Source organism: Gracilinanus agilis, chromosome 3 (genome assembly GCF_016433145.1).
Source record: "Gracilinanus agilis isolate LMUSP501 chromosome 3, AgileGrace, whole genome shotgun sequence".
In the NCBI taxonomy this organism is placed as follows: domain Eukaryota; kingdom Metazoa; phylum Chordata; class Mammalia; order Didelphimorphia; family Didelphidae; genus Gracilinanus; species Gracilinanus agilis.
In genome coordinates this window covers 650,292,934-650,314,717 of record NC_058132.1, presented here as the reverse complement: position 1 = coordinate 650,314,717, position 21,784 = coordinate 650,292,934, and the positions used below count along the sequence as shown (strand labels likewise).

At 51.4% G+C, this 21,784-nt stretch overlaps 1 protein-coding gene across 1 annotated transcript; it reads left to right on the top strand.

The window, feature by feature from the left end:
* Nucleotides 1–91: 91 nt before the first annotated feature.
* Nucleotides 92–20,218, top strand: SENP5 (SUMO specific peptidase 5). Its single transcript, XM_044669522.1, has 10 exons — nucleotides 92–217; nucleotides 9,703–11,107; nucleotides 13,535–13,640; nucleotides 13,871–13,931; nucleotides 14,505–14,552; nucleotides 15,140–15,217; nucleotides 17,326–17,463; nucleotides 18,252–18,335; nucleotides 18,952–19,002; nucleotides 19,370–20,218. Exons 1-10 carry the CDS (start codon nucleotides 92–94, stop codon nucleotides 19,478–19,480), a joined length of 2,208 nt encoding a protein of 735 aa, XP_044525457.1. The 3' UTR covers nucleotides 19,481–20,218.
* The last annotated feature ends 1,566 nt before the right edge of the window (nucleotides 20,219–21,784 follow it).

Here is a 21,784-nt window from a genome sequence, read left to right as displayed (position 1 = left end):
CGGCGGCGCCTGGAGAGCGCTCCTGGCCGGCCGGGGCCTGGGGCGGGGGCGGGGGCGGGGCGGGGCAGGCCCACGTGACCCCGGCGCCGGGATGGTGTGGGGCCGCCGCGGGCCCGGGGACCAGCGTCGGAGACGTCACGAGCGGGACCCGCAGGTGAGGCTGAAGCGGGGCCGCCCGCGAGGGCAGCGCGCGGCGGCAGCAGCGGCGGCGGCGGTGGTGGTGGTGGTGGCGGCGGCGGCGGCGGCGGCAGTAGGGGCAGCGGCGGCGGCGGAGGAGGAGGAGGAGGAGGAGGAAGAGTTTCGGGCTCGCACGAGGCCCTCCCGGCCCCGACTGGCGGGGTTATTCCCTGTGGGTATAATCCCTACAGGGACGCAGATCGGACCTCCCCCACCCTGAGGGGGGGTGGTAAACTGAGGCAGCCGGGGCTCCGCCCCTCCTCCGTTTAATACCCTGCCCCCCACGTGGGCCTGCCAGGTCTACTCTGTTTTCTGGACGCCCCCGCACTGGAGTATCCACGCCACCAGCCTTGGTTTCCCCCCCCCCTCCCCCGTGCGGGAAGGAGGTCCCCGCGGCACCTTGCCTGGGGCTTCCAAGGTCTCCTTGGAGGACCCCACGCTCAGAGAACTTTCCTGGGGAAGGCGTGGGGCCTCCGTGACGTCAGCAGATAAGGAGCTGCGGGGGTGGGGGGACAATCATTTCTGTAGCGCCCACTGGATTCCAGTGCGGTTTCCTTGGGAAAGGGGGGCAGGTAGGACCCCATTGTACAGATGAGGAAACTGAAGCAGACCGAGCTGAAGTGACTTTCTGGCTATTGGCCATCTGCAAATGTGTCCTACATCACTCTCGGCCCGGGAGGGGGAGGGGCGCCCAGGTTAGTTTGATTGAGTACCAGCTCTGGGGCTGCTCTAGAGGAAGGGACAGTCTTGGTGCTGCCAGGAAATGGGGGTCAGCTAATGAACTCCAGACCCACTCAGGAATGGAGCAGAACCAAAAGGACCCTGGCCGGAGACCCTCCAGCCCTAGAACTTCACAAGCTTATTGGGGTGGGCTCAGTGGCAGGCATTTAGGGGTCTAGAAACTGAGGGGCTTCAGCCCACAGGGTTCAGCTTTCTGAAGGCAGGCTCCCGTTGGGAACCGCTACAGACACCAGAACTGAAGTACCTGGATGGTCAGTGGGAGGGATGGATAGATAGACAAACAAATGGGTGGATATAGATGGTTAGGTAGCTGGACAGATGACAGATGGATAGATAAATGATGGATGGATAGACATGAATTAGGTGGGTGGATAAACATATAGATATAGATGGATGGGTAAAAATGGGCACAAATGGATACCCAGATAGATGGTCAGATGGATAGGCAGATGATGTAGATGGCTAGGTGGATAAATCTAGATGGATGGGTGGGGGTGGATAGATAGATCCTAAGTCCAGCCCTGTTTGTGGGCTCATTTCTCCAGTGAGCCTTTTGTCACAATGAGACATCTCCCTCATTAGGAAAGCATTGACTGCTTTGGAGTTGGGTTGTTGTTTTTTTAGGGCAGTGATGGGCAACCTTTTGAGCTTGGCGTGTCAAAATTCACCAAAAAACTGAGCATCACTCGGGTGGTGTGTCACTTCAAAAAAAAAAACCATAATTTCGCAATATTTATAGTTTAAATAACTTACTTCTCTTTGTGTGGCCTTGTGTCATCAAAAATGGCTACACATGTCAGCAATGTCATAGGTTTGCCATCGTGAGTTTAGGGGCTGTAGCAGGAGAGAGGCCTTGGGTCTCTCCAAGTTCTTGGCTGGAGAAAAGCCTCCTGGCTAAAACTGAGTCCTTCTGTGAGCCTTATCCGCAGGATTCCCTCTCAGCCCCTGAGGCACAGCTGGTCTGGCAGGTTCTTAGAAAATTGCTTTTGCTTCCTTTGATTTTGATTTTCCATTTTCAAGATGTTGTTAAAGATGTTAATGTTGAATGTTAAAAGATCAGTTGGTCAAACCCCTTTTAATTTGAGAAAACTGCGTCTTGAAAGGACTAAATTCCTTGTTTCCTTGTTTAATGCCAGTTTCTTCTCTGAGATCTAGTAGAGACTTGGGAGTTTGGAGCCAAAAAAGCTGTCATTTGATCTCTGTGAGCCTCAGTTGCTTCACCTGTGCATTGTGAGCTCCTTGACATCAAGAACCACTTTCTTTTCTTTGTAACCCCATCATCCCACACCCCCACAGTCTTTTACTGATCCTGATCTGCTGAATTGAGGAAGTCGGGATACAGATGACCCATTAAATTCCCTTCTAGCTCTACTCTAACTTGACAATGATTCCATACCTTTCCTGCTTCCTACCCAGTCCCTGGGCTCTTCCTTCTCTCCTCTGGTCTCTCCAATTGTCTGCACTGTCATGGATAGTTTGAATTAAAGGAAGACAATTTTTTTTTTTTTTTTACAGTTTTACAGTGCTTGCATTCTTTGGAAGTAATATGCCTTATAATGTGAGACAATTTCCATATAGTTCTCTATGTGCAGAAGCCACATAATATAGTCAGAAGACCCGAGTCTAGCCTTAGACACATGTATAGCTGTGATATCTTGGGCAGGTATCTTCACCTCTCAGTGCTCTGGGCTTAGAGCTAGTTTCTAGTTAAAGAGTTTCCAAGATTTAATTGCAGAGAGATGCTGGCCTGCCTTGGCAGAGAGAGTGCCCTCACTTTCGAGTTCATTGAACTCATAAGTCTAGGCCTAATTTGGATTCTAACATAACTACATTTAGTTAGTGACTTTTTTTTAACATTTATTAATATTCATTTTTAACATGGTTACATGATTCATGCTCCACCTTTCCCCTTCAACCCCCCCCCCCCGCACCCTCCCCACCCATGACCGATGCGCATTTCCACTAGTTTTGTCATGTGTCCTTGATCAAGACCAATTTCCAAATTGTTGGTAGTTGCATTGGTGTGGTAGTTTCGAGTCCACACCCTCAATCATGTCCACCCCGATCCATGCGTTCAAGCAGTTGTTTTTCTTATATGTTTCCTCTCCTGCAGTCCTTCCTCTGAATGTGGGCAGCATCTTTACCATAAATCCCTCAGAATTGTCCTGGGTCATTGTATTGCTGCTGGTACAGAGGTCCATTACATTCAATTTTACCACAGTATATCAGTCTCTGTGTAGTTAGTGACTTTTAATGATGGAAAAAGAGCTGAATCTCAAGTATATCTTTAGCAACATTTCTTGATCTTTGACAATTTTTTGGTATGATGTTATGACAGGTTTCAGAAGGCCATGAAGTAGTTCACATTGACTAGGCCATTTGTGGTGGTGTGCACTTGAAATCCCTGCACCTAGGGGAATAGGAGTTGGATGGGTCCCTGGAGTTTCAGGCTTCAGCTCAGGGTCCAGACTAAGGCCAACACTGATAGTGAGCCCATGGGAGTGGGGGCGGGGGGTGGGGCAGCATCGGGCTGCTTAAAGAAGAGGTGAACTAGCCCAAATCAAGAAAATGGATCAGATTGTTCAAGCTTCTGTTAGAATCAGCTTTGAGATTGGGCCTATGGGTGTACCACTACACTTTCAGCCCAAGCAAGAGAGGGAGAACCAGCCTCAAAAAAGAAAAGAAAAGTTCAAATTGGGTTTGTTTTGTTTCTAACATCCTAGCATAAGCCCGGCAAAAAATACAGCCATGAAGGTCATTTCTACTGTCCTAGAGTGATAAGAATCCACTGCTCTCTTTGCTTTATCCCCTTGCTCCCCTAGAAAGCCCCCTCCCAGGCAGGACCAGCAGCCAGATTTGGTTGAAGCCCTGTTGGTTAAAAATGCCTAGGCCCTCTTCTTCTGTCTTCCCCTGGAGGTCTTTATCATCTAAGGCCACTTTTAAATAGACCCCCAGATTTGGTGCACGTTTTGGGCAGTGCTTACTACCACTGGTTTGGGGGAAAGAACTTTTATGTTCTTTTTCTTAGAATTCTAATGGTATCTCCACACAGTAAGCACCTAATTAATGTTTTTGGACTGTCAGTTGAAGATTTTTGCTTGAAGATCTCAGTATCTCATATTTATTTACCTCCTTGCCCTTTTCTGTTGCAGTGAACTAGCATTTTTTTTTTATCTCAAATGTTTTTTTTTAAGTTAGGGGAGGCTTTAGCCAGGACTTAATTTTGCCATAGACTTTTTCTGGTTTTGTAATGGAGTTTTATTGGTTTATTTTCAACACCCTGGTATGATAGGATTCTCTTTTGAGGAGGGAGGTAACTGAGCCCAAAGACCTTGAGCAACCCTTACTATGTATTTAGTGGTTGCACCAAAAATAGAAATAGTTTCATTGATGTCCCATTGGATTCCCCAGCTCCCTTGTAAAAACGTGTCTCTGTGTATATCTAGAATCTGAACTTGTTTAGATTGCTAAGATTTCCAGGTTTGGGAAGGGAGTTTCAGGAGGAGTGGAAACCCAGGATTCTAAACTTGAAGCTGTTATATTGATATCAAAGTTTCCATTGCATCTTGGAGCCAAGCTTCACTTTGCTACAGAATAGAACAGTGCAAGGTCAGCTCCATCAGAAGGAAGCTCCCACTTCAGTTGGCCTTGGATGAGGCTCTGTAGGCAATGTGCCACTAGGTCAACCCCTTTCCTTTCTGCCCTTCTCAGAGGAGGAGGTGATGGGCATCAGCCAGCAATGGCTGGGGTTTGCCTCCTCCCTCCAGGGGAGATCCTATTAGGGCCTGCACTTTTCTCTGACTAGTGAAAGTATTCTTAGGTCCCCAGTTCATGTCCCAGGGAGGCTGGCAGTTTGTTGTCTCCCAGAAGTGCCATCAGTGGGCAAGCAAATGGAGCATTGCATTGAATTTTAGGTCTTGAAAGAGAATTGGAAGAACATCTAGTCAAAAATCCCTTGTTTTCCTGAGCCTTGAGGAATCAGTGACTTGTCTTAAGTCATATAGCCAGTGGCAGAATAGGGATTACAACACAGCTCTAGGGTAGCTGGGTCACATTGTGTATAGAGCAGCAGGTCTGAAACAGGAGGTCCTGGGTTCAAATATGGCCTCATACACTTCCTAGCTGTATGACACTGGGCAAGTCACTTAACTTAACCCCCATTGTCTAGCCCAGTGATGGACAAACTAAGGCCCATGGTCCAGATGCTCTATCCAGCCTTGACATTATTCCTAATCTGACAAATACAGTGAGTAGGATACAATACAATGAGACTTCGAAAGAGTTGCCTTAGAAACAGACCAACAGATGAGCATTTCCTTTCCTTTGGCCCCCTCTTTAAAAAGTTTGCCCATCATTGGTCTAGCCAATGCTCTTTTGTCTTAGAATTGTGACTAGGACAGAAAGTAAGGATTTAAAAAGAAGTAGGGAAGATTTTCTCAAATTTGGGGGAATGGCTTTGTAGAATTGTTACCTGTTGAAGCCAGTTGGGAAATTGTCATCATTTGGGATGACCTGGTGTAGGATTTATTACAGTATCACACATGTTAATTGGTCTCTTCACACCAGATGGATTAGCAATTAATCTTCTTGCTTAGTATGATAAAGGATGGAAATCAGGTGTCCCATTCAGACTAGTTTGATCCAGCCTTGAGAACCTGTGCCTTACCTAACTTTCTAATTTAGTAAAGGTTTTTCAAAAAGGGCTTTGGTTATCCTAAGTACCTTAACATCCTTAAATATGCAGTCCCCACCTCCTCTATCCCGTTTCCTTCCAGTTTTTGGTGAAATATGAGAAAATGGAAAAGATCAAAATTGTAGTTCACTTCTGGGTAGCTAAGAGATGATGGAGCAAAACTGAGTCTCTAAGCCCTGAGAATTTGTTTTGTGGGCCAAATGTTTTGATATGGAATTAGACCTGTGATGGACAGAGGCATTCAGAACCTGCTGTGCCCACCTTCAGGGCATGGAATTGCCTGAACCAAGTTGATGGCAAGATATAGGGAGAAGAGAGTCACTCAGTAAGCGTTTCTTAAATGTGTACTATGTGCCAAACACTGTGCTAAGTCCTGGGGTTTCAAAAAGAGGTAAAAGGTAGGCCTTGCCCTCAAGGAGCTCATATTCTAATAGCTTTAGAGTCTAAGGATAGAAATTTATTCTATCCAATCTCCCTCCCTCTGTGTAACCTGAAGGCCTTAATTTTCTCACCAGGGGAAAAAAAGGTAGGGGATGTGAATTGCCTTCCAAGGTCTCTTCAGCTCTAAAGGTCTGACCTGTGACTTTCCATGAGGAGCCACTGCTGTTGTTAGACCTCATGGAAGGTTTTAGGGGAATGAACTTTGTTCTTGATGTCTGTTACCTAGGCAGTGGCTTTCTCCCTCAACATATGGCTGCAGTTACTATGTTTAATTTGCTTCTGTTTCTGCTGGAGACTGTCCCATCTTGTCTCCCTTTGAGGTCACAGCCCTTACCACCCAACACCATGCCTACTCCTTTGAGGCATTCATTATATTGTTGACTGATGAAAGGGAAGGAACCAGTAATCCAGGGTTTCTTAACCTGGCTTTTTAAATTTGGATAACTATATTGCAACAGAATTGGTTTCCTTTGTAATCTGGTATGTTTTATTTTATATTTATAAGAACATGATTCAGAGAAGGAATCTATATCAGTGCTGTCAAATTCAAGTTGGATAGATTGGATAGTGAACCATATATAAGAATGCTTGGGGGAGGCAGTGCTATTAGCTATTGGCTTAGAAACCACACACCCATTCTCCACATTCTGTGTTGCATTTAAATCTATTTTGTTAAATATTGCCTATTTACATTTTAAATTGGTTCAGACTAGATGCCTCTAGTCTATGAAACCTGTAGTCTAGATTGCCCAAATGATCCATGACCCAAACAAGGTTCATAGCTGTTGACCTAAATAAATCCATTCTTCTATATGGAGGACCCATGTATCAATGGCAGGCTTTCAATATAGTACAATTCAAAAATTTCTATGTAAAGCGTTCTCCTCCTCAAGGTGGATGAATAAAATGACAGAGAATAATCATTAGAGCTAAAAGAGACCTTGAGATAAGAGTCCAAGCCCTTCATTTTACAAATGAGGAAACTAAGGATTAAATAACTGGTTTGGTGACACATAGGCAAAGTCGAGGCTAGAACCCACTTCTTAAAACTAGTTTCAGAATTAGAAGGAATCTCAAATCATCTCATTCACCTGCAAAAGATTCTCCTTCAGCACTACTGACAAATGGGCTCACCTTATGCTTGAAGTCATACAGAATTTCCTCAGAGAGGCAGCCCATTCTGCCTAAGGACAGCTATAGTTGTTCAGCTATTTTTTTCCTTATCTAGACAGAATTTACCTCAACCACACTTACCCATTGCTGCTCCCCATCACACAAGCAGAACAAGTCTGACCCTTCTTCTGAGGACAGTCAACCTTCAAACCTGGATCACAACTTTCATAGTCCCAAGAAGAATCCTTTTCTCCAAGCTAGATATCACTAGTTCCTTCATCCCTTTCCTAAATTGGCAGGCATTCGGTAATCTCACCACCCTCCTTTGAGTGCTCTCCTGGTAGTCAGTTCCCTTCTTAAAACATGACTCTTGAAACAGAATGTTATATTTCACCCATGGTGCAGTGCAGGCAAAGGGTAGCAGCAGACACTATTTGAGGTCAGGTTGTCTTCTGGGCACGCTGGGACTCACTGCCTATCAGAACCCTCAGATCTTTTTCACTGGCTGGCTCCTTCCAGACTTGGAAGGGGAATTGTTTTTAAGTCTTGTATAGAGCTTTTTATTCAACTCTATTAAATAGGAGCCCACTTATCTAACACAGTTAAGACTGATCTAACATAGTATGTCAGCTTTTATGGACTCCAGCTCTGTCAATTAGTGAGTTATCAAACTCTTAGCTTTGTGTCTTTTGATATTTTAATAAGCTGCTCATCATTCGTGCCATTGTGTTCCTGATTGCCAAATCCAATGGCCTCTTCTCAGGCCTTTCACCTCTGCAGCTTTTGACAGTGGAGCACTGTCTTCTCTAGGTTTTTAGGACTCCTTTCTCCTGGTTTTCCTCATTTTATGTCTCTTTTGCTAGATCTGCATCCAGATTTGTCCCTCAAGCTCTGTCCTGGGCTCTCCTCTTCTATTCTACTCCATTTGGGGATCTCATCTGCTCATGGATTTCTTAAGTCCACCAATCTTACTCCAGTCTCTCTTCTGACTTCCATCCTCAGATCTTCTGCTGCCTTTCAGACATCTCAAATTGTATACTCCCCAGGAGATATCCTAATCTCAATGTGTCCCAAATAGAACTCATTATCTGTCCCCTTTAACTCTCTCTACCTTCCCTGTTACTATAGAAGACAATACTGTCCTCCCAGGATCTCAGGCTCAAAAAAATGAGGAGTCATTCTGGACTCTACTCTCTCTCTCACCTCCCAAATTCAAGATGGTGCCATGGCCAGTCAATTTCACCTTTGTAGCATCTCTCCAGTATGCTCCCTTGTTTCCTCTCACACTGCCCCCACCCTGGGGGAGACTTTCCTCATCTCATGCCTGTGCTATTGCTATAGCCTGCCTTGGGTCCGCCTGCCTCAATTCTCCCCACCCTGATCCATCCTCTATTCAGCCACCAAGGTGATTTTCCTGCAGGCCTGTCACCCACCCCACCATTCACCAAACTCCAGTGGCTCCCTATCGCCTCCAGGAACAAATACAAAATGATCCATTTGGCATTGAGAGCCCTTCATCACCGGCTCCTCCTAACCTATCTTCTTATACCTGACTCCGCAGCACATACTCTGATCCAGTGACCCTGGCCACCAGCTATTCCAAACAAGACCCTCCATCTCTCCTTGGCTGCCCTTCCCCTTGCTTCCCCCCATGCCTAGAATGCTCTCCCTCCTCCACTCTTGACTACTACTAACCTCTCTGACTTCCTTTAAGTCCCAACTAAAATCCTACCTTCTCTAGATGCTCCTTGAGGCAAGGACTCCCTTTGCCTCTTGGATTCCTAGCTTAGTACAATGCCTGGAGCAGAATAAGCTCTTGGTCATCTTTGACTTGAATTGATTCAGTGTAAACTGGAGTTCTTATCTAACTTTTTAGTGGCATAGACCCCTTCCCAGAGTCATATTTTTAAATGCATAAGAGAGAATCCATAGGATTTCAAAGGAAACCAGTCATATTGAAATACATATTTTTAAAGCCCCACTCCCACTCCCAGACCACAGCTTAAGAGTCCCTCATCTAAATCCTGGGTACTGTGATGAATGGCCCTAAAGCTAAGCCCTGAGAACTCCACCAGCTAACTTTGATTCAGTAAGTCTTGGAGTTGAATCTTTGTCAGCAGCTGTTTTAGTTATTTCTGTAATAAGGACAGGAGGCATAAACTTAGGTGTTTGTTGTCTAATTCCCCTAGAATATGTGTCAGGGCACAAGTTAGTTAGTATTGTTGCCTTTTTTCTCCTTGGGAAAGAGTCCAAAACCGGACACTATTTCACTCTCTTTGAAGAGAGGAATAAGGAGGGAGCCCTGGGCAGTGCTCATTGGTTCTAGTCTGCCTTTTCCTTAAGACCTTGGCCTCATGACTGTGCTAAAATGTAACTTTCTCTTCCAGCTTTGTGTCCAGGCCCCATAATGCCACAGAACAATGAAAGGCCAGCGAAGAGCTCTGCTCAGCAGAAGAGGCCCCTTGCCAGTTGTTTCAGAGAAGTGGGCATCTGGGTTTGAGGGGTTTAAGAAGTTCTGCCTTTTCCACGCCAAGCAGGAGACCCGGAGCACCTGGCACAGGCTTTACCGGTCCCTTCAGCGTCGGAGGAAGGCTCTTCGGCTCCAGCGGAAGCGGGCCCAGAAGACAGCCGTGGCGAGTAAGGGCTGTGCCACCCTGGCTTCTCCCCATAGTCACCTGGTTCCTGGCACTGTGAGTCCCCACATCTGGGGGCACCTCGCTGGAAGCCTGCCAGCATCTGTGGAGAACTCTGCCCGGGAATGCCAGCCAGAGGAAAAGCTCCACAAGGCAGCAGCTGGCTTGCCAGTGGGCAGTGTGTTAGGTCAGGCCAATGGTTGCAGGCAGAGGCCTGAACACCAGAATCTTGGCGTGCTTAGGATAGCCAGTGGAGAGGGCCAGCTTGAGAGCAGCCCCACCTTAGTCACCTTGAGGAGCCATAAGGGAAATGGTCGTTACTACAGCTGTTATCCAGGGCTGGACCCAAGCAGAATGGAGCCTGAGCAGCCGTCCCTCATTGTGAGAAGGCCCCAGCTCAGCCAGCCCAGGGGGAAGAGGATATCGTTACTTCGGCTGTACAAGAAACTGTCTATGATTAGGTTTCGGTATAGGATACTACGATCCCCAAAGTTGAAAACGAGGAGCAAGGCCTGTAAGCTCCGAAAAGCCCAGCAGCGGAGCTGGGTACAGAAGGTCATCAGGGACCAGCGAGAGAACCAGCAGGAAGGCTGCCAGGGGGCCACCTGGGACCAGCGAGAGAACCGGCAGGAAGGCTGCCAGGGGACCACCTGGAGCTCATTCCCTTACTCAGGACCTGGCAGCCCCTCTCACCTCCAGCAGCCTCCCTTCCCAGATATGGACTGCCCTGCCCCAGGACCCACAGCAAAGGGGAAGAACTTGAATACATCTGCTGGCCCACAGAAAGGAAACACTGGGTCAGGCCCAGAGCCTTGTGGAGGGGAGACACTCCCCAGCCAGCAGAACAGCAACAGGGCACATGGTTGGGACCCATCAGCCTTCACAGCACTGACCAGTGAGAACCTCTCACCAGAGCAACACTCCAGGGACCTTTTCATCTCAGAAACTGAACCAGAAACTGTCACTGTGGGGCAGGATGACCAGGTGAGAGACACTGGGGATGACAAGGTCAAGCTGCCCCTGCCTGGCCCGGTGGAGAAGGCAGTAAGTGGTAACAAGGGCCAGGGGGAGGAGCCTGTGTCCACCAAGACTGTGCAGAACCTGGGGGGCCCATGCCAGATGGAGGCTGAGGCTCCCCGACACCGGAACATCCATAGTGCCAAGTTATTGGATCATCCCTACTGTAAAAGTCCCCTGGATGCGCCCTCCCAACAAACTGGACTCAAAGGGGGACGTCAAGTGGGAGGTGGAAAGAGTGGTCAGAAAAAGTCTACCGTGAAGGACGAAGATCTTTCCTCCTGTCTCTGTGGTATGTGCCCTGTCCGCCCACTTGTCCACCCTCCACACCAGGGACTTGGGGCCCTCAGGGTAATCAGTCAAGTGGTTTCTGAAGGAATTGCCCTTCTCCTGGCTTTGCTCCCATTTCCTCCTCCCTCCTGTAGCTTCTTGGGAGACAATCAGAGGCTTCTCCTCTAGGTCCAACCCCTGAACCTCTGATACTGTGGGAGTTTGCCTTAGGGGTGCAGCTTGGGCAGCTCTATCCCTGTTAAGGGGAAAGAAGATACCACTACGTGCTTGTGTGTTTAGTAAAGGCCTGGCAAATTCCTTTTATGACTTTGGCTTTCTTGACTTTGCCAGGTTTAGTTGTAGAATGTTAGGACTCGAACATACTAGCTTTTTCTCTGTACCCAGCAGGCCTTATTCCTTAAATCACAGCTAAGTTAGAACCTTAGGTGACCAACCTGGGAGAAATGAATAGAAGCCAGCCTGGGTAGGTTTGGGGTTAATATTAGGAATGACTCGCTGACAGTTTGCTGGGTGAGCATTTTAGAGAGTCCTTGAATATTTACCAAGTGCTTTCCTCATAGCAGCTCAGAGTGGTAGAGACTGACTGCTAGAATTATCCTTGTATAGGGGCAAGCAGGCCGCTCAGAAGGAAACAGCCGAGCTGAGGCTCAGGGAGGAGCTCACTTGACCTTCTCCTCCAGTGGTCATCCCACCCGGAGGTCTCTCAGCAGTCTCTCAGCCTTCACAGCCTATCCCCAAGCTTGACCAGCTAGTTTACTTCCAGGGTATTAGAATCCCTTCTTCCCTTCACAGCTTCTTCCTCTGTCGGCTTGCAGCCTCTCTTGTTTCCTTCTCACTCCTATGCCTTGATGGGTGGAGGGTGTCTTAGAACATTTTATTCCCCTGATGGTTGATGGGGCCAGAATGATAATTCCCAAGAGCCCTGAGCTCCGTAGTTGGGAAGATGCTGTGGCCAGATGGTGAAAGGAAGGACCAGGGTATTTAATTCTTTTAAAGATCAGTCTCTTTTTGGATTGAGGTGACGTTGCTAGAGCCTTTTGACATACTAGATCATATATTTGCTGGCCGTGTCCTTCTACAACAAAGCAAGCAGAGATCAGAGAGATGAGGGAGTGCTCTAGGCATGCCTGTGTTCTCTTGGTGAGTGTTTCTGGTTAGGTTGCATCTCAAAGACCAGACCTGAAACATCTTCCTTTGGCTAGTAGCTTTTCAGATTTTTATGTCCTATCCACAGAACCTTAATATAAGTTCACAATTCAACATGGGTAGTTGGTGCCTGGGCGGATTTTTTTCTTTGTTTGTTTTTTAAGAAAGCAGGACTCTTTTCCAAAATGGGTAAACCATACCCCATAGTTTGAAAATGAAATCAGATGGACTGGCTTTTGGGTTTGTTTTGTCTTTAACATTAGCTCAGCTGTTTATACAATTGAGGCAATGTGGCGTAGCCAAAAGAACAGAGGATTTAGAAACATAAGATCAGAGCTCTGAGATAGAGGCCTTTGATCCTTAAGAGGAGGAGATGGAGGGCCAGGGAAGTTGACCGCCTTGTCCAAGATCACCAAGGAGGAAGCCTCCAAGGAAGGGCTTGGATCTAGGGCCTCTGCCTCTACAGCTCAGTCTTTGCCATGAAACAAACAGTAAGAGACCTCGGGAAACCTTAGTGTGAACCCTGGCTTGGGTGATTGCTCCCCATTTGATCTTGGTCCAGTAGCAAGCCCAGTGTAGGCCTTTGTCCCTTCTGAAGAGGGAAAGGGTTGGGTGAGCAAATGGTTACTGTCCCCCTTTCATCTCAGGCCTCTGGTTCTATAGCATTTGCACAGGAGATTCTAGTATCTGGTATTCCACCTTCATTGGCAGTGTGGCATTCAGCTTACTGGTGCTTTGCTTTGGTTTAGGTTTTTCTTTGGTGATCAGTGCTGGGCAAACTTTTTAAAGAGGGGGCCAGAGGAAAGGAAATGCTCATCTGTCGGTCTGTTTCTATGGCAGCTCTTTCAAAGTTTCATTGTATTGTATCCTACTCATTGTATTTGTCAGAGTAGGAATAATGTCAAGGCTGGATAGAGCATTTCAGGGCCCCCCCCCCCCAGGGCCATAGTTTGCCCATCACTGATTTAAATGGCTCTGGTCACCTGTTACTTAAAACTCTTTTAGACTTCAGTACAAGAATTCTTTCTAGTGTGAAAACTGTGAAGAAGTTCAGATCTTGACCTTGGGGAATGCAGCCTTCCTTTCCCATCCACTGACGGGTCTGTAGCTTAAAAAGCCAAAATCGGTGGTGTAGCCTGCTGTTTTTTCTTTTCTAGCAAAGCTAAGATCCCATCTTTTTTAACTCTTTAAAAACCTTTTCAGAGATCACAGTCCAAGATTGGTCAGCTTTAATGAATGTGTCCCTTTCTTTTGGTTTTAAGTCTTTCTCATGTGTCTTTAGGATTCCTGGATGAGGTGATGAAGAAATATGGCAGCTTGGTCCCCCTCTGTGAAAAAGATGTTCTCGGAAGACTGAAAGAGGTTTTTAATGAAGACTTTTCCAATAGGTTTGTAGATAGTGATCAGTTGGAGTCCCTGTTTGTGTGCCCTGCCCGACTCCTGGTTCTATAAGACCCTCATCACATTGAGTAAGAAAAGGAATGACTAGCCATCCAGTCTCACTCACTCCTCCTAAATCGACCTGTTTCAGAAAGCCGTTTATCAATCGGGAAATTACTAACTACCGGGCCAGGCATCCAAAATCCTCCACCTGCAATTTCCGGGTGTTCTACAACAGGCACATGCTGGACATGGACGACCTGGCAACACTGGACGGTCAGAACTGGCTGAATGACCAGGTGAGAGGAGGATGGCTGGAAGGGACCTCGGACACTGGCTAGTCCAGCCCCTTCCTTCTAGGAGAAGTCGGGGGAGAGGAAGGGACCTGGTTCCAAGGTGGGCTTTGACTCCAAAACCGTTGTTCTTTGCCACAGTCCAGTCAGTCCAGAACCCTTTGTTAAGCACCTACTGTATGTGGAGGCCCTGTGGTATCCACCCTTTATTCAAGTCTGTTCTTTAAATCTAAGGCCCTTTCATGTGCGCTCACTGGGTTGAAGGTGCTTCTTAGGCTTGTTAAGGGCCTGTGCCCCTGGGCTTGGACTCAGTGACCTGGGCACTCTCTCCCCTGGCTCCGACACTGGCAGCACCGTGCCCCTGGGCCCAATGCCTCATTTCTCTGCCTCTATTTCCTCTGTAAAATGTGTAGACTTCACGTGGTGGCTGTGAAGAGAAGGCTTTGTAAAGGCTCTTGCTGCCTGACAACAGGAGTTGTTAGTGATATTGAAAATCAGTTCTGGTCTGAGTTAAATGGGGACCCGGAGTCCTGGATTGACTGGGTTTAGTGCCGTTTAAAACGTGTTGGGTTTTTTCAGGTAATCAATATGTATGGTGAGCTGATAATGGATGCTGTTCCAGACAAGGTAAGGGAAGCCTCTTTGTAGAGGAAGAGGGTACATGTCTCAGTCTGGCAGGCGTGTGAATGAAGGAGAGGTTGGTGGGGGATGAGCCAGAGCTGCTTGGAGGCCTGTTTCTGACTGGCTCAAAGAAAAATCCAGGCAGGGCCCAAATGGTGGGAGGAAGAGAGCTCAAGACAGGACCCCAAGACTTGGGAAGAGACATCACTGGCACCTGGAGGTGCCGTGGTCAGGAGCATACAGGGAGGGCAGAATTGGTGAGGGAAGGGATGAGCGCCGCTTGGCTATGCCGAGTGGTGGGCTGGGAGCCATTTAGAAATGGGAGTCTGAGGCCGGACCACAGAGGGGCCTCTTTGGCAGAGGTGACAGCTGAGGCTATGGCGCCCCTGTGGCGTAGGAATGAAGTTCCCAAGACGGAGAAGAGCCTTAGTGTGCTTGGGACGGCCAGAAATCCTTCTGGAGAGCGTCAGGTCTGGGAGAAAGCCTTGGAATGTTTGTACTTGTCTCCTCCCGGGAGCAGAAGCCTCGTCCGGAGAGCTTGGCTGTTGCCATTTCTCTGTTTAACTTGTTTGTTTGCATTTGCTATTTTCTAGGTTCACTTCTTCAACAGCTTTTTTCATAGACAGCTGGTAACCAAAGGATATAATGGAGTAAAAAGATGGACCAAAAAGGTAGGATTTGGCTTCCTTTTTGCTCCTGGTGCCTCCAGTTCAGCTCATGGGCAGCCTTCATGGGTAGCAGCTCAATTTCAAACGATTCCGGGCAGCCCCCCAGGAGGGCTGGCCAGCCTGTAGACCCCCTAAAGAACATCCACCTCGACTCTTTCCTTGATGTTTTGTTTGAAAGACATGTCAGAACAGTTCATACTGCAAAATTGTATGGAGGAAGATGTTATCTGGATTGGGGCTTCAAGAGCTTTGAGATCATTTTCAGGGTAGGTTGGAGTAAGGGGAAGAGAAGGGGCTGGTAATGGAATTGGAACAGAAGTCAAGCATTGATTAATCACCGACTGTGTGCCAGACTCTATGCTGAGGGCTAGAGATGGGACAAAGACAGGCAATCTCTGCTGTCAGGGAGCCCTCATTCTAATGGGAGTCCATGTGCTGATATCCACGTACAGACGAGATCGCCGTGGCTAGATTGGTGGCAGCACAGGGAAGGCACAGCAGCCAGTGGAGCCGGGAACAGCTTCTTGTAAAAGGGAGTATTTTAGCTGAACCTTGAAGGCAGCCAGGAGGCAGAGATGGGGAGGGAGAGCATCCTGGACCTGGGGGTGGTGGGGGGGAACAGCTGGGGAAAAGGCCCAGAGCACAGAGGAGGGTCTCATTTCTCTGCCTCTATTTCCTCTGTAAAATGTGTAGACTTCACATGGTGGCTGTGAAGAGAAGGCTTTGTAAAGGCTCTTGCTGCCTGACAACAGGAGTTGTTAGTGATATTGAAAATCAGTTCTGGTCTGAGTAGTCTGAAGCCTGGGTAGGCTGGAAACTCAGGAAGGGCTTTAAAGCCTGCAGAGGCAACAGAGAAGAACCAGCATTTATTATGGTTAAGGCCCGACCTAGGCTTTAGGGAGATTATCGCCAGCCCAGTGGAGGAAGGGCTGGAGGGGAGAGAGACCCCAGGGGGGCCGAGCCCAGCTCCCAGAGCAGGAGGCCCGAGGAGATGGGGAAGGTCAGATTGACAGGGATGCGCCCTCTTCAGGAGAGAATCGGGGCTGGATAACTAGATCTGAGAAAGTCTGCCTAGAGATGGTGAATCCTGATCCTGGAGAGTGGAGGATCCAGGTGGCACCCGGGGGCCCCCACACGTAGTGGCTGCTGCCTGGAGGAGCCCCCAGCCAAGGAGATTGAGGAGGAGTCCGATGGGGAGGGGGTTCTTGGATGAGTCAGGAGACTGTGGCCAGACATGATAACATCCTCTCCATCCGGCCCTCAGATGGTTCATCTTTTTAATGGCAATCTGGCCGAAACAGAGGCTTGGTTAGACTGTTGGGTCTGCGTGAGCACGCTTCTCAATTCTCTGTCCCCGACCCCAACAAAACTTCCTCAGCCCCTTTAGGGGCTCCACATGGCAAGTGGATATTCATAAGGACTTCCTAAGACCCAGGATGTCACCCCTGGGGGCCCCCTTTCCACAAGCAGACAGATCCCCACTCCCACAGAGGAGAGAGCGGCGGCTAGTCGGCCTGGGTTGCTGCTGTCTTAAGACTCCTCTTCCAACAGCCAGCTCTTGGGGGTGAGGTTCTGGGCCTTGGGTCCATCCTGAGTCTGCCACAGCCTCGAGCCAGGTTGGGGTCCCTCCTCTGCCACAGTGAGGGGGCTGTTGGTGACTGCAGCATTTTATTTAGTTTGTCCTCTGCAACCCCTACATGTAGGGGAGAGAACCAGCCAGGACGCAATCACGTTCTCCTGGCAGAGCAGTTCCTTCCTCTGCTGTGGAGGGATCCTGTGGGTGCAGATGGGACGAGCAGAGTGACTGCTTGTCATGAGAGGCCACAGGAATGACCCAGCCTCTGTGGGTATGGAGACTTAAGAGAGACAGACTGACAGACAGAGACGGGGAGAGGGAGAGAGAGACAGAGAGGGAGTGAGAGAGAAATAGAGAGAAAGGGAAAGGGAGAGACAGGGGGAGGTGGGTGGGCAGAGAGAGAGAGAGGAGAAACAGAGACAGACAGGAAAGAGAGACAGTGAGACAGAGAGTGGGGAAGACACACACACACACACACACACACAGCTTGTCGCCTCTCCTGTCCCCCGTGGTGACGCGTGTGCTCTCTGGCCAGGTGGATTTGTTCAAGAAGAGCCTTCTCTTGATCCCCATCCACCTGGAGGTCCACTGGTCCCTCATTACTGTGACTCTCTCAAATCGAATTATCTCCTTCTACGACTCCCAAGGCATTCATTTCAAGTTTTGCGTAGAGGTGAGAGGGCCGAATGCCCGGGAGAATATGGCGGGAGACAATTGCTTGGTCCGACATCGGCTCCCTCTGGGCAGTGGGGGGGAGGGTCCCTGATTTGTGCCTGGGCCCCTCTTGTGACCCTCCAGGCATCTCCAGCCCTTTTTGGTGATCGGGGGAGCAGGCTTCCAGGCACGTCAGCAGAGGAGCTCCTGGCCCTTGATGGGGAGGCCACGGGAGCTCCTTTGCAGTGATGAGCCTCTGGTCCAAGGAGCGAAGCCCAGAGGCCAGTGGGAGGGGAGGAGGGAGGAGGGGAGCCCAGGAGTCAGCCCCAGGGCATCCTGTCCTCTGGCATTGACCTAGGGAAGGGCGGCCTGAGGTTCGAGGGTGTCCTGAACCTCTTGGGCTGGGCCTGGAGCCTGCCAACGCCTCCCCCCCTTCTCTGGGATGCTTGGCTGACCTCTGACCTGCCCCCACCCCCACCTCCCAGCCATCCCTCCCCAGCTCAGGCTCCCTGTTTGGCCACAAAAAGAGTCTGGAGCCCTGAGGGGGGTCCCTGGGAGCCGGGCTTCACTGTGGTGTGTCCTCAGTGGCAGCGAGGCAGGTGCCCAGGAGGTGATGAAGCCTTTTTGGGGGTTTGGGGTTTGACTTCTTTCTGCCATTCTCCCTCCACTGTGCTCGGACAGCCCAGCCTGAGCCTCAGTCTCTGAAAACTTGAGTCCAGTCTGGCCACAGTGGGGGGCCTGCTCCCCCCCTCTCCCCCCCCAGCCCTTTGGCTTTTGAACAGTGTATTGTGGTTTCTTCTTCACCAGAATATAAGAAAGTATTTGTTGACCGAAGCTAGAGAAAAAAATCGCCCCGAGTTTCTTCAGGGTTGGCAGACGGCTGTTACGAAGGTGAGTGTCCGGCAGGATCAGGGCCCTGCCCGGGGGAGGAGGGGGGGGACGTCCTGTAGAGAGCCTCTGGGGAGCAGCCCCCTCCCCCTGCGCACACAGACCCCAGAGGGAAATCCAGAGCAGCCTTCCTGGGAGCACAATGTGGGCCTTCTTCATCTTCCATTTTTGCTGCTGCTCACAAGCTTTATCTCCCCAAAAGCAGCCGTTGGTCTGGGGGTGGCCAGTGGGGGATCGCAGTCAGTTTACCTGTTTACAGGTTTTGGAGTAGTGGGAGCCGGTGCCCCGGCCTGGTCTCCTCCTAGGTCTGGGGGGAGTCAGGAGAGTCCGAGACCTTGGCCAGGGGGTGGGGGGATCCCCGGGGGCCCACAGAGTCCAGCCCTACCTCTTGTCTCTGCTTCGTTCTCTTGAGGCTCGCGAGGCTCCGGCCTTGAGAAAAGTCTCCAGGTCAGGAAGCACAACAGCGCTCAGAGGGAAGGGGGCGAGCCTGGGATGTTGGGGTCGGGGCTCCTTCTGGAGGCCCTGGAAGCCATGATGGTGGACTGGGGGACTGAGGGGCTCCCCAGAGGAGCAGCCAGCCCGGCTCAGGAACCTTCATGCCTCTCTTCTCCCCCCTCAGTGCATTCCACAACAGAAAAACGACAGCGACTGTGGAGTCTTTGTGCTCCAGGTGAGCAGAGCCCTGAGCGCCGGGCCAGAGGCCTCTCGGGGGGCCGGGTTAGGAGAGAGTCCGCTTTGGGGGGGGGGGGTGCCATTTTAGAAGCCTGGGAGAGTCTTCCCATTTTCACCCTGAGTGCGGGGGGCAGGGGGGAGGGCTCGGTTCTGACCACATCTCCCTGGGGACCAGGCAGAGCCGGTCCTCACCCGCCCCCGGGCCGCTCCCGCTGGGCGCTGTGGCCGTCCCCAGGGGCGCAGGGATGGCCTCGGCCAGGGGCCTCGTGGAGAGGCTCTGCCGGCCGCTGCTGGGGGGCGGCTGCCAGGCCAGGGGCAGCTTCGCCCCGGAGCTCACTCGGCCTTCGGGGGACGGACTCTTCCAGTACTGCAAGTGCCTGGCCTTCGAGCGACCCTTCCAGTTCTCCCAGGAGGACATGCCTCGAGTGCGAAGAAGGATCTACAAGGAGCTGTGCGAGCGCCGCCTCCTGGACTGAGCGGGGCCACCGGGCCGCCGGAGGAGGCCGCTGCGCCCCCGGACGCCGGGCCGCTCCCCGGACTCCTGGACGGCTCGGGCCGGCAGCGGCCAGCCACTGGCGTTACCTCAGCTTGGTTTTCTCCCCTGACGTGTTTCTTCAGCTACCATGTAATATTTCTTAATGTCCGCTTTTGTTCCTTTCTAATTTGTGATTTCTTTCTTGTATTTAATATTTATTATATGAGCGCATGCCATAGGCCGAGCATGCAGAACAGAATATTAAAAACGAAAAACCAACCAAGTCGTAGATTGGGTGCACCGACCTTCCACCGTAGCTAGGACGGACGGGCCGAGGCCGGCCCAGGACCCGGCGATGCCCCATCTGGGGGGCTTCTTCCCCGGCCCCCCGCCAGGGCAGGGCGGGACGAGGAGAGCCGGGAACGAGTCGGCCCAGAGCTTTCCTTTCCGGGGTGGAGAGCCGGCGGGGGGAGCCGGGACGTGCCCCTCCCCACGGACAAAGGAGACGCGAGACACTGTGATGATGCTGCCGGAAAGCTCTGGGTGTTTGATGCTGCTCTGACGGGACGCCGCCGCCACGTCCGGATGGAGAAGACGGACCGGACGCGGCTCCCCGGTCCGCCCTTCGTCCCTTTGTGTGTGTCTCGCCTTTACGTGTGGAACCAGAACCGTGTGCGCTGCTCTGGGTCCGTTGGGGATTCTGTGCCAATTAAAGTCCTCTTTTGCCTTTTGCCTTACATTGCCTGGCCTGTGTAGACGCAGAGAGCACTCGGGAGGCTCCCGAAGCCCCGCACGACCGTTTCTGCCTGCCTGGGCCGTCCGGGGAGGAGCGGAAGGCCGAGAGGCTCCGGCCGAGCTCGGCACGAGGCTCCTTCCCTCCGCCCGGCTTCCCCGGGAAGGCCAAGTGCCGTCTTTGGGCTTGGAAGAAGCCGCGCCGCCTCCCCCCTCTGGCCCTTTGACCGCGTGTCTTTCCACAGAAAGGGGGATCTTTGGCGGCACGTCGAGTCTGCGGAGCCCCAGAAGCGGGTACAGAAAGGGCCGAGTTCCAGATTAGGCGAGAACGTCTACGCGGGCGTGTGCTGGGTTTGGAGAAGGGACAGCAGAGCCCGGCGCACCGGCCTGGGAGTTGGGAGGGGAGCCACGCGGGTCTCTCCTAGCAGCTCGTCCCCGGGCTGCCGCCGGCCGGCTCCCCCGGGGCTGCAGCCTCTATCGGGGCCCCTCGGGGTACGCTTGTGTCGTGTTTTCTCCACATTCCTCGCTGTCCCCGGATCTGCTTCTGGCTTTTCAGGACAGTTTCTGTGGGAGTTTGGCTCTCACCCCACCCCCCTGTTGGCTAAACCAAAGCACGACCATCTGCCCCGCAGCCCCCGCCTGAAGAAGTGTCGTGGCCGCCGCCAGGCTGCGCCGGGCCCTGGAGGGAGAAATGCCCTCCACGCCGTTCACAGGGTGCAGATCTGGGGAGAGCCAGCCCCAGACCCTCCTCCTCCTCTTCCTCCCTCGCGCACATGCACCAAAGATGGCAGTCTAGGGGCCGAGCATCGGGCACTGCCGGGGCTGTCCAGGCCAGCCTTGTTCTCTGCCTCCCGCGGCCTTCCTGGGGGCTGGCTCGCGTGGCCAGGGGCCTAGCTTGGGGCCGTGGCAGGGACCTTCTGGGATAGATCCCGGCTCACCAGGGCATACGCTGCGGGGTCCCAGGAAGCCGGCCTCGAGACGTTGACTGGTGCTGCTGGGGCTGCTTCGGGGATGGCACTCGGGCCACTGCAGAGCTCAGGGCAGCCAGGTTGACCAGCCGCCCTCTGGCTGCTGTGATTTCTGCCCCCAGAGTTTACCGTCTCATCAATCTACAGGAAAGAATGTGAAACCAAACCCGTCCTAATTCAGTGTTTTACTCCCATGACCCCTGTGCTCTCATTTAGCCCCTGGAGAGGACACGTGGGTGTGGGCAATCCCCGGACCTTCCCTGCTGACCTCATCACGGGTCTCGTTTTCAGTGTGGGCATTCAGTCTCCAGCCTCCACAGGCAGCGCCTTGTGGGCGGGGGGGTGCACACGTTTGGCTCCTTCCCCGGCCTCGGCTGCCCTCTCTCAAAAAGGGGCTTTGGGCCATCCCGAGAGTGCTGGAGGATGACCCGGCCTCCAGCTGGACGGCTCATTCGAGGAGGGGACCAAAAGGATCTTCCATTGTGCTTACTCAAAGCAGGCTGCCCGAGGATACGGAAAAGGCCAAAAAAGCCCTTCAAGGGGAGGAAGGTGCTGCTAGAGAGCGTGGCCACATCAGGCATTGGCTGGCACTTGGTCTTTGGAGA

Bases quoted from the DNA above. Each gene is read 5' to 3' on its own strand.
- SENP5 (XM_044669522.1), top strand. From the start codon at position 92: ATGGTGTGGGGCCGCCGCGGGCCCGGGGACCAGCGTCGGAGACGTCAC. The intron at 218-9,702 runs GTGGTGGTGGTG...CACGCCAAGCAG, and splicing joins CAGCAGCGGCGGCGGCGGTG to GAGACCCGGAGCACCTGGCA. The intron at 14,553-15,139 runs GTAAGGGAAGCC...GCTATTTTCTAG, and splicing joins TGGATGCTGTTCCAGACAAG to GTTCACTTCTTCAACAGCTT.